This window comes from Coenobita brevimanus, chromosome 28 (genome assembly GCF_032717465.1).
Source record: "Coenobita brevimanus isolate Jiangsu-jjx chromosome 28, ASM3271746v2, whole genome shotgun sequence".
In the NCBI taxonomy this organism is placed as follows: Eukaryota; Metazoa; Arthropoda; class Malacostraca; order Decapoda; family Coenobitidae; genus Coenobita; species Coenobita brevimanus.
In genome coordinates, this window is record NC_136981.1 from 13,946,301 (window position 1) to 13,959,171 (window position 12,871).

The 12,871-nt window shown below is 40.2% G+C and overlaps 1 protein-coding gene across 1 annotated transcript in view; it reads left to right on the forward strand.

Annotated features, from left to right (window-relative positions):
* Positions 1-12,871, forward strand: part of LOC145394741 (G-protein coupled receptor Mth2-like) — a 176,957-nt gene that overhangs the window by 119,700 nt on the left and 44,386 nt on the right. Inside the window, exon 10 of the mRNA XM_080268521.1 lies at positions 9,354-9,432. Coding sequence (XP_080124647.1) covers positions 9,354-9,432 — 79 coding nt within the window. The remainder of the gene's footprint in view (positions 1-9,353; positions 9,433-12,871) is intronic.

A 12,871-nucleotide genomic window follows, 5' to 3' on the forward strand; every position in this document is an offset into this window, starting at 1 on the left:
GCTTTGGGCGTCCAAATAAGTGTCATCACCCATCAGGCCATGAAAAAAGTCCATTATAGGTCATGCCAACACACTGGAAATAACGGGAAAAAAAGAGATCTATATGTTGCAGGCCAACAGTCTGCATTCCCTACCAGGCCACAGTATGGTTAATCCGGCGCTGCATACAACCAACCCCCTCCACCCCTTGCCTCAGCCACTTATCGTCACTTACTCCAGCAAGAGACCCGTCACCACCTGATAACAATATCACGAATATAACCTTGCCTTATATAGATATAAGTGCAATAGGGTGTAATTTGCGATTTACACGTTTATAACACGACGTATTTCGAAAAAGGTAACCAATAACTAAATTTGCCAAATGGATGATCTGCATAGTAACCAAACAAACTTGTCTCGATTGCACCTTATGCTAATCAATATTATCGTGCCATACAACAGATAATTCAGTTTATTCGTTTTCAGCAAGAACGTTTTCAGCAAAGGTTTGACGAGTTACAGTTCACACTGGTCAGTGTTACGTATGGCAACGTAATAGACGTAGCAGTCAGGGTTAACCTTACGATTATTTGCTCTTCAACTTGTGTCCCATGTCTGTTACTACTTTCCTTTATCTCTGTGTGGCCATGGTTTTTCGCATTAACTATCGTCAGCTGAAACGTCAATTGCCTCATAGAGGGAAGGATGTTAAAATGGACAAACGGTTTTGGTTACGCAAATGTTTAATAAGGAAGACTGACTGCCGGTATATTTAAGAACACATTTTAAAACGATATGAAACAATGGGGTCAGACATTGGATTTATATGATAACAGAATGTTAAACATCTTGAATTCAACAACTTAATTAGTGATAGACAGTATGGTTTTCGCCAAAAGATCCACCATTGACATACTCAATCTCCTAACTCATATCATCCATCAATCAATTGACCTACATGGAGAAACTCATGTAATAGCCCTAGATATTTCTAAAGCTTTCGACTGAGTATGACACCGTTCCCTGTTGTCCAAACTCCCTTGCTATGGACTAACGTCCTTTGTTCCGTTGATATCCTCATATGTCAGTGACAGGAAAATTAGAGTAAAAATTAGATGATGTATATTCCAATTTCTACTCAGTTAACGCCGGCGTCCCACAGAGATCAGTCCTGGCGCCAACCCTGTTCCTGGTTCATATTAATGATCTCTTATCTGTCACCCACAATCCCATCCACTCATATGCAGATGACTCAACACTACATAGTTCATTCACACTCAGACACCCATTTACAAAGTCTAATATCTCAACCTCTCAACTTAGTACAGCCATCTCCATAAATCAAGACCAATCTACAATCAGTGAATGGGGAAAAAACAACATTGTCTCATTTAATGCTAGTAAAACTAAATATATGCAATTTATTAATAGACAGATATTGTCAGATTCGTATATTACTTTCAGTACTATTAATTTTCCCATCTCCAAAAGTATTGAAATTCTCGGCGTCTCACTTAACAGTGCCCTCAGCTGGACCTCTCATGTTAGATTACTTGCTAAAACTGCCTAAAAGAAACTTCGATTATTGTATAGAATCCGTAACTTCTTAACTGATGAGCAGTTAGCTATAATTTATAAGAGTCATGTGCGCTCTCAGCTTGAATATTGCTCACTCTTGTGGAATGGATGCGGAGAGGTTGCATTAAAACAACTAGACAAAATTAAGAACAAAGCTGTTGGAATTATTGACAACCCTGCTATTACTAATACACTACCTCCCCAACAAGTAAGGAATGTTGCGTCCCTTGCATTATTTTACAGATATTTTTATGACAAATGCTCAGACGAAGTTGCGTCCATGGTGCCACCTCTCCATGCCTTCCCTCGTGCTACATGGGCATCTGGTAGCGCTCATGACTGAAATGTCACTCAGCCATATTGCAGAACTTCTGCCTATCAGAATTCTTTCATTCCCCGAACTGCATCTCTTTGGAACTCGCTTCCCCAGAGTTGTTTCCCTCCAAAATTCAACCCACAGCTGTTCAAGTCTAACTGTTCCAGATATTTTGTGAACAGAGGACACCAGTAATCTGGTGTATGGATTTTTTTTTTATTCATTTGTTTTTCCTTCCTCTGTCTTGTTATTAAAGAAAAAAAAATGAGGGAGCGATAAGGTAACCCTGTCAATACCGAGTAGGATCACTCACTACCTTTGCTATCGCCCTGTTCCAGTTGGCCAACAATAACATATGGCATGGTAACAATAGTGAATGTTTTACAAGAGATCTGGTGTTTCAACCTGACTTACCCTGGAGAGTTAATGGCTACGTTCAAACTAGTGCATTATAATCCGCTATTGCACTGCATATCTGATTGAATAACATTTAGAAAACAAGGTCTTATTGTGTACTGATCATTAAATGCTTATCTGCCATATCGTTAAACTATAAATATCACTATTATATGGCGCAGTGGACAATATTGCAATGCACACTTCATAGTGATAATAAAGACGTGTTTATAAGCATTGGTGGAAAACACACACACACACACACACACACACACACACACACACACACACACACACACACACACACACACACACACACACACACACACACACACACACACACACACACACACACACACACACACACACTATCCACCCCAGGCAGAGCCGTCGATCCAGGGCATTTCCCTCTCCCATGCCCCCACCACAACGTGTGACAGCCAGCTACACCCCCCCCACACACACTACTGACCACTACAAACATCTGCATATAGCCTCCGACTGTTTAATGTTACACACTGACTGGATACAACCGCCAAAATGATAAATTGTATGATTACAGACCTCACCATCATACGAATGTATTACTCTATCACACTGCGTTCAGATTATGGCATATAAATAATTATACTATGGAGTGAAACACTGTGTAATGTGTTTTTATTCGATATCATAACAAAACCATTATTTCCCCAAGAAAAATGGATGATGGAAGAGCGGTTGAGACAATGCGAGTAGGCCTTAACTCTCTTGCCCTTGAATGTTGGGAGGGTGGAGGGTAGAAAAATGAATGGGAACGAGGAGGGGGTGGGGGGTGGAGTGAAACTGGGGGTGCGGCGGTGCCAAATATACCAACCTACTCGTCGAGCTGGTCGCTCGATTTTTGCTGGAGACTGTACATGGAAATGCTGTATTGATACATTTTTACAAACATCTCCATTACCCCTCTGGAGTTGTTATATTACCTTTTGGGGGATAATTACCCATCGGTTGACAACCCCTGAGTTAGAGCGATGATAATTATTAACCTACCAGTCAAGTGTCACACACTGAACAGATGGATAATGGACTGTGGTTCAAGGGATTATATGTGAGTATGCGTCATACGAGTGAATGCTGATTATCGAGTTCAGTACTATACAGTTCACAAGCACTGTGTATATAAATTGGTATCAGATATATAAATTAATATATAAATAAATAAATAGAAATAATATTCATATACATATGAATACATATCTCCGGAACAAGGAGAGGGCCTATAAAAGGTACCGGAGCCATCCCACCCCTGAATCACATCTTTTATACGTTTCTGCCCGGCATTGTGCTAAGTCTGTTCTTCGCTCTGCTAAAAATAATTTCTTCCGTACTAAATTCTCTCAACTCTCCAACTCGAATTCTTTCTGCTCCTTCTGGCACCTTGTCAAAAACCTTTCTAACAACCTCACCTCATCATCCTTTCTTCCTCTTTTCTACTCTGATGGCTCTGTAGCTATTTCTTCTACCGGAAAAGCAGATCTCTTCGCTCAGACTTTCTCCTCCAATTCCACCATAGACGATTCCGGTGCTGTTCCTCCATTGTTTCCCCCCTCTGACTTCCTCCTGGCTGACATTAAAATTTCTTCAGCTGATGTATTTTCTGCCATCACAGGCCTCAATACTAACATGGCATATGGGCCTGTTGGAGTCCATCCTGTTGTTCTGAAGAGCTGTGCTTCTGTGCTTACACCCTGCCTAGGCAAACTCTTTCGTCTTTATTAACTTGTACCTTTCCTTCTTGCTGGAAGTTTGCTCTCATTCAGCCAGTCCCAAAGAACGGTGACCACTCCCAACCCTCTAACTATCGTCCAATTGCTTTAACATCCTGTATCTCAAAAGTTTTCGGGTCAATTCTTAATAGAAAAATTGTTAAGCATCTTTCGTATCACAACCTTCTGATCGCCAGTATGGGTTCCGTCAGGGACGCTGCACTGGCGATCTTCTCACCTACCTTTCAGACTCCTGGTCTTCCTCCTTTCGGGGCTTTGGCGAAAGCTTTGCCATTGCACTTGACAGCTCAAAGGCTTTCGATCGAGTCTGGCATAAATCTGTAATTTCCAAGCTGCCCTCTTAAGGTTTATATATTTCAATTTGTGCTTTCATCTCTAACTTCCTTTCTGGTCGTTCTATAGCTGCTGTTGTAGACGGCCATCGTTTTTCTCCTAGATCTATCAACAGTGGTGTTCCTCATGGCTCTGTCCTATCACCAACTCTCTTCCTTTTTTTCATCAGTGACCTTCTAAGCTGTACATCTAACCCTATCCACTCATACGCTGATGATTCCACCCTTCACCTTTCCATTCGGTTCCCACAACACCCATCTCAGCAGTTAATTCAACAAACAAGGGATGAGGCTATGGCACACCTAATGTCTGACTTGGTTCGTGTCACTGACTTGGGTAAAAATATTCTTGTTTTTAATGCATCAACGACTCAGTTCTTACACCTATCAACCCGTAAAAATCTTCCACAGGTGTACCCACTTATGTTTAATAATATTGAGCTTAATCCTGCATCATCCTTGAACATGCTTGGGGTTTCATTTACTCGGGACTTATCTTGGAAAGATCATATTACATCTCTTGTAAAATCTGCATGGAAGAGATTAGGTGTGCTAAGCCGTCTCCGTTCCTTCTTTACCCCTGCACATTGTTGACTCTATACAGGGGTTTTATCCATCCATGTGTGGAGTACAACTCTCATGTATGGGGAGGTTCCCCACATGCAGCTCTTCTCAATAGGGTGGAGTTAAAGGCTTTTTTTCTCATTAACTCTGCTCGTCTTACTGACTCGCTACAACCTCTGTCTTTTCTCCACATTGTTGCATCTTTATCTCTTTCCTATCGCTTCTTCAATGGTCACTGCTTCTCTGACCTGTCAGCATGCATTCTTCCACCTCTTCGACGGGCACGTAGCACCCGTCTAGCAGCAAACTCTCATCCCTTTTCTGTCCAACTCTCTAATGCATGAGTTAACCGTTACTCCCAGTCCTTCATTGGTGGAACAGGTCAACTCTGGAACTGTATCCCTATGTCTGTATTTCCTGGTTCCTATGATCTCCAGTCTTTCAATCGCAGTGTGTCCAGGCATCTCGAAATGAACGGATCTTGAATTTGGCTCTCTCTTGTATTTTGTTTTTCTTTTGGAAGGAACAGTTAATGCAGGCTCGTGGTCTTTGGTTCCTTCTTCTTCGCATTAAAATAAATAAAAAGGACATAGATTTAGATATAATGTGTGTGTGTGTGTGTGTGTGTGTGTGTGTGTGTGTGTGTGTGTGTGTGTGTGTGTGTGAATTCATGACTATCTCCTCCTACTTTCGGAATCCTGGTCAGACAGCAAAAATTGGTGTAATGGGTCCGAGTGTGGGAGTGACATGGACTGTGTCGGTTTGCCCCATTCACAGCCCCATAACGACACTCTTAAGTTGACTCAGCGGTGTTAGCTTGAACGCTTCACTGTTTTTAATTTCCAACCTGCCTTATGGTTTCTGTCTGTCTCTGCTTGCATCTCACGCTTCCTTTCCCGTCGTTGTATGGCTGTAGTTCTAAATAACCGCCATTCTGAAAAGAACTACCAATATTGGTGTTCATTATGGCTTTATTCTATCACCTTCTCTCTTCCGGAATTCAACGACGTTCCGAGCCATAGCCTACATCGTACTCTGCTGACTACCCTTCACTTTTACACTTGCTTCTCACAGTGTCCAACAGAACAGCCACTAAGAAAATTGGACTACGGCTTTGGCACATCATATCTGATTTTTTTTTACTCCTGCCGGGCTCAAAAGAATCATTTTTCGTTTTTAGTTAACTCATGGATATGACTTGCCATTTGCGACAGTCATTTTCAAGGCCCATTTTCCATTGTAGCAGGGTGTGCGTTAAATTCGTATCAACCATTTTTTTATGGTAAAAACTGCAAGTAACTCCTGCAGTATTCTAAGGCGTCAGTCAGATAAAAGTGGCGAAAAATAAAACAATCGACAACTCTGCCTTCCCCCCACCCCACAGTCGCAGGAGAGACACCATGCTTATTGTACTGAAAATCCAAGTAAGTTAAGCTCACACACACAGAGCGCATAGCCTACCTCCGCCAGCGCCTGTAGCAGACAACTCAGATGATGACCAACTTTGATAGACACTTCCTTGGCTTATGACCCACATATCAACAAAATTAAAATCCATGAATAACCGGGACTGGAACTAGGCTTACCATTAAAGTTTAATCAACTTCTCCTTGGTCCATGATCCACATATCTACAAAATATCAGTTTCACTGAAATTCATCAATAACTTGTTGAGATATCTTGTGGACAAACAAACATACAGACGAATAGTAGGGCATAACCTCATGTCCATACAGTCAGACCAAACATTTGTAGCCTTCTAGACCTGGTCTTGCTACATTATTCTGTCAGTCCCTTGAGGACAACACCCATGCTTCGATGAAACTCATGAGGTTCAGAGCAAGACAGAATGAGAGCTATTTGAGTGTTACCATTAAGTGATCACTGTATTACTGTGGCGGGACTAGACCGAGAAAAATGGGAACTGTCTTTTTCTTTATTTTTTTTTTCTTTCTTTTTTTTTTTTTTCTTGTCATTACCCTCGTGTGTCTCTTTTTGTGTTGTGATTTGGCTGAGAAAGATCACTGTCTAGTTTTTGCAAAATGAATTTCCCAGAGATTAGGTGTGCTGAACCAGCTCCTTGGATTCTTGAACTCCACTCAGTTTCTGACTTGTGTAGGGCCATATTCGTCTTTGTGTTGAGTACAGTTTTCATGTGTGCAAGCAGTGTAGAGGCTCAGCACATAACAACATTTCTTCTCAGTAAGGTTCAGCCAAAGACATTTTCTTCTCATCTCCTTGTTTCTGACTCCCTTCAGGTTATCACGTCATATGCAGTTATAATGATGGAAGATGATGATTGATCATTTACCTGTTTCTCCTTTAAAGGTCTTTAAGAATCATTAACAGTGTTTAATAAGTACCGGGTGTGCTTAAAATAAATAATTCATTACACCACTATCTTTTATTGCAGAAGGGTTTTACTAAATACAGAGCAGCCATCCCCAAAATGAAACTTTCTTAGCAAAAAATAAACCATAGCAGTCCATCTTTCATGATTCTTATTAGCATTTTATAAGGCAGAGGAAATTACTCAAAGACGTCTTGTCACAGGAACTCTTGGGTGATATTTATGTAAGTGACAGTGTGTCTGTCGGTCTGCCTGTCCACCCTATCAGCAGCTTGTGACCAGTCATCAGATGCCAGCTTTGGTGGTAGTGGAGATGGTAATCGTATGGCAATGGTGGTATTGGGAATGGCAGTAGGAGTTGTGATCATGATAGTGGATGTGATGCTAGCTTGTTCCCCGATGCTGGGAACGCTACAAATAAAAAGTAGCGGCGCTCCCATTCCCGTTACTAGCTCGAAAAATTAATGGCGTTACTGGTTTCGCTACTTCATACGAAATGTAGCGGCGCTCCCGCTACTTTGGATAAGAAAAAGGTACACGAAGGAAAGGTTAACAAAAATCTGTGATATAGCAATACACTATATAATGTTTTCGATAATATTAGTCAGTCTGAGTGGTTATGTTGTGTACCAGTAATGTCAGTATATACTTATCTTCTCCTTTCGGCTCTCCCCTTAGGGGTTGCCACAGCAGATCACCCGTCTCCATCTTACTCTGTCTTCTGCATCTTCTTCTCTTACACCTAGCACCCGCATATCCTCCTTCACTACATCCATAAACCTTCTCTTTGGCCTTCGTCTCTTTCTCCTGCCTGGTAACTCCAATTCCAGCATCCTCCTCCCGACATAGGCTACTCATCCCTTCTACGCACATGTCCAAACAATCTCAGTCTCGTCTCTCTAGCTTTGTCCCCAATATACTTATATTGAAAAAAAAGAAAAAAAAGAAAAATAGAGAAAAACATATACATGTCGGTGTCACTTTAATGAAGCTTAGAGCCGAAGGTGCAGGAAAAAGCTATTCACTGTATAATGTAACAAATGTTCTTTTACACTGTTACCTAGTATACCTACTGAAAGTAACATACGTAAATAAAAGGCAAAAACATGTGGCCTACCATTGATATCTATTATATAGATTTATTATATTTTCAATGATACCTATTTAAGGTATGTACGAAAACGAAAGTAAAAATGAACTGGGGCTTTCTTTTAAAGGCTATTTGTACACTAGCAATGTTTTTTTTTTCCATTACTTTAAACTGAAAGTAACATACTGTACTGTTACGAAATAATAACGTAGTGAGTAGGAATTAATCTGAAAGAGAGAGTGAGGGAGAAAGCGGGAGTTAGAGACGGGGATAGATGTGTGTGTGTGTGTGTGTGTGTGTGTGTTGCCTACATCTAGCTGACATCCGTGACATTACTAATAAGTAATAAGTAATAAATTACTAATGTAATGTAGAACAAACATTATGAATTGACAGAACTGACGAAAGTATTATTTTTCGTCATTAACCGTCGGCATATCTGTATGTACGAAGTACTCACCGACTCCGGACCTGTATTCGTCGCGTGAGTAGCGAGGATGGCGGTAACGCGTGAGTACGGCCAAAAAGTAGCGGCGCTCTCAGTTCCGCTACTAGCTTAAAAAAAAAGTAATGGCGTTACCACCATCGCTATTAAAATAGTAGCGGCGCTATGTAGGGTCGGTACTAATGGCAGCGCTATTCCCAGCTTTGTTGTTCCCCCACATGGTGTCCTACCTTACTACACTATCCCTTACAGCAGAGGGAATATCAAAGGTCCCTAAGTCTGATATCTGTTCGGATAAATGAACGTTTGTCAGAAATTATAAGCTAGTATATCTTCCTTTCTGGGCAAGACCAGGTACTGTATGTCTGTCCTGTAATGTAGGCCTATAGTAATCCAGCAAGCATTGTACTGTATATCCACTTTTTTTTTTTTTTTAATATTTGAACCCAGCTACTTGCAGCTTAAGCCAAGAACTTATACAACAGCAGACCACAATCCAGTATGTAATATTCGTTGTTTCTCTTATTCCAGGAATGGTACTACAGTTTTCTTTCTTAGCAGCATTTTTCTGGCTCAACGTAATGTGCTTTGACATCTGGAGAGTTATTAGGTAAGAAGTTTGTACCAACAGCCGTTTAACAGCCCACATTAAGGTAGAATTCTCACTATGGTAGTAATGATGGGAGATGATATAGTTTCAGGTTAGTAATAATTATAGTACTTAGTGCCAGGATAAACACAAGCATCCCTAATATAATATGAAGGTTACATTATTGGTGAGTGCTGTGTAACCCAAAGAATGTAGTCTTAACCACGGTTGGCCTTTGAATTAGTTATACTTCACGAGGCGTAGGGCAAGACCAATGATATGGAACACACACACACACACACACACACACACACACACACACACACACACACACACACACACACACACACACACACACACACACACACACACACACGGCACAAAGAAACAGAAATGAAAATAAACAAATGGTTTAATACAGAGTGTATAAAATCAAAAGAAAAAAAGATTGCTGTCGAATAGATACAGGAGACACAATAGTAAGAGGGCATGTAACAACTATAAACATGCAAGAAATGATTGCACAAGGATAAGGAGAGAAGCTCAAAGACAGTTTGAGGAACACATTATAAACAAAAGTGGTGATCAGCCTAAGTTATTTTACTGCTACATCTGAAGCACAACCAGAGTTAAAGAAAATTACAGTCCATGATGAATGAGGGGATCATCTGTATACAAGAGAAAGATTTTTGTGAAACACTTAATAAAAACTTCCAATCAGTTTTTACAGAAGAAAAAAATTTTGAAAGAGATGTGGAACATGCATGTGCACACATATTACCAGATATACGAATATCAGGAAAAGAGGTACAGGACGAGTTAAGTAAATTAGACAGAGGGAAAAGTATATGGTCCTGACTAAATTTCAGGTTGGGTGCTACATGAATGTGCAGAAGAGTTAAGCAGACCATTGTACTTAATATTCAAGGAATCCTTTGATCAAGGTAAATACCTAATATTTGGAAGAAAGCATTGTTCCCCTATTCAAGAAAGGGAATAGACAGAATCCACTCAGCTACTGACCAGTATCACTGACCAGTGTTATAAGATACTAGAAAAGCTGATAAGAAAAGCTTGGGTAAATCATCTAGAAGTATGATAACAGAAAGGCGGTTCAGTTTTAGTGAGGGAAAATTATGTGTTACTAATCTGTTAAGCTACTATGATAGAGTTACAGAAACATTAAAGAAAAGAGAAGGATGGGTGGAGAGTATCTAATTCTATCTCAAGAAAACATTTGACAGAGTACTGCACCATAGACTTTTATGGAAACTGTAACATCAAGGAGGTATCCAAGACAACCTATACTGTTGGATGCAAGATTTTCTCAAAGGGAAATGAGAACAGTACTTAGGGGAAATTACTCCTCTTGGAGGGAAGTGACTATAGTCCTTTCACCGAAAGAAGTCCGTTCAGGGTGGGGCCCACCTGGTGAATCACCTCTAGCGATGGTGCCAAGGCAGCCGTAGTACATGCCTCTCTCTCTTTTATTTCCCATCTATGTGCTATTTGAAATTTTTTTTATATTCTATATATAGTAAAGGAAGCTATATAGTACATTGAGTATCACTTTTTAGAATTATAACAACGATTTGAATGAATTCTATGACACGTGGCAGCGCTTTTTTCCCATGTTGCCACGCCGAGGTCGGCGAGGGACCCAGGGTCACTCCCTGTCTAGCCACCACCCAGGATGGAAGGTCCCACAACTCCCACCCGCTCCTGCTCGAGAGTGCTGCATAGCAGGGAAAAGAAGTTGATATACAACGTTAACAAGTATTTCTCAGAAGAAAAGGCTTGTAGTGGATTTATAATCCCGCCTTCAAAAGCATCTGCTCGCCCTGTGAAAGCCACCAACGTTTCCGAGAAAACAGTTCAACGAATTTGCTCGAAACGGACACTGACGTCACCAGAACAGGGGAAACCTCTTAAAAATAAAACGCGCCTAGACTTTTACCTCATAGATGGTGTGGAAAAAAAGTTGAAAATAAATAATATATATATATATATATATATATATATATATATATATATATATATATATATATATAGAGAGAGAGAGAGAGAGAGAGAGAGAGAAAAAAAAAAACAGGTGGGATGGGGGTAGGTAGGGAGACAGAGTGATAATCCGATAATTGGTGGTCAAATTGGCAACGTCGCATTCGGGGAAATTCCAACTTTTCCCACACCCTGAACGGACTTCTTGCTGCGAAAGGAGTATAGTAGAGTTCCACAAAGCTCAGTGCTGGCACCAATTATGTTTTTAGTATATATAAATGAATAGACAGTAACATTAGAAATGGAAGCTATCTAAATATGTTTGTGGATGATCCAACAATACAAAGGAAAATTACTAACATAGATTCTTTCAGAGAGTTACAACAAGAATTAAATAAACTTCATGAATGGAGCAATAAATGGCAAATGGAATTTAATGTGGACAAGTGTCATGTAATTTGGTAAAAGTGGAAAAAGACCAGATTGTGAATATAAGTGAGGAAGTTCAACCCTACACATATCAAAAAGGGAGAAGGACCTTGGAGTGATTATCAATAACAGACTATCTCCGGCTGACCACATCAGTGAGAAGGTATGCAACATGTATACACTGCTTGCTAAAGTGAGAATAGCATTCACATATATAAATTAAGACATGCTGGGAAAGATAATAACATCGTTCATCAGACCAATCCTAGAGTATGCATCAGTATTCTGGTATCATCTCAAAAAACACATAGATAAGACTGAAAAAGTACAAATGGCAGCTACAAGATGGTTACCAAGCTTAAGGGATCTAAACTACAAAGGAAAACTAGAAAAACTGAATCTACCAACACTACAGGAGAGAGGGAAAAGAGGAGACATGATTATGCTATATAAATGCATCTCTGGGAAAGAGAAAGGAGACATAAATGAGTATATAACCTGTGGGGAAGCATCAGCAAGAGGACATTGCAAAAAACTATATAAAAAGAGAGACGATAAAGACGTCTGGAAATTCGTTTTCCCAAAATTGACAAGTGATCGGTGGAATGCACTACCGAATGAAATAGTGCGTGCCAAAACTATTCATAAATTTAAGGATATGTATGATAGAAATGGTTTACTACACGGAACAGTATGAGCTTGGCTTATTCATGTAAAGATACAATTAGGTAAGAAGAATTAGGTAACACACACACACACACACACACACACACACACACACACACACACACACACACACACACACACACACACACACACACACACACACACACGACTGGTGCAGAGAATGAGAACTTGATATTATATTACCTTATGACTTCTTCAACGAAGCCACAACATTATATTCAGTATATAGTACACATTGCTACCTTATGATATATAGCCAAGTTACAAGCTATTTACAAACCAAATGTGAAGAAAATTCGCAAAACACTACCGATTTCAGTCGCCGCGTTTCACAAAAAGCCAAGCC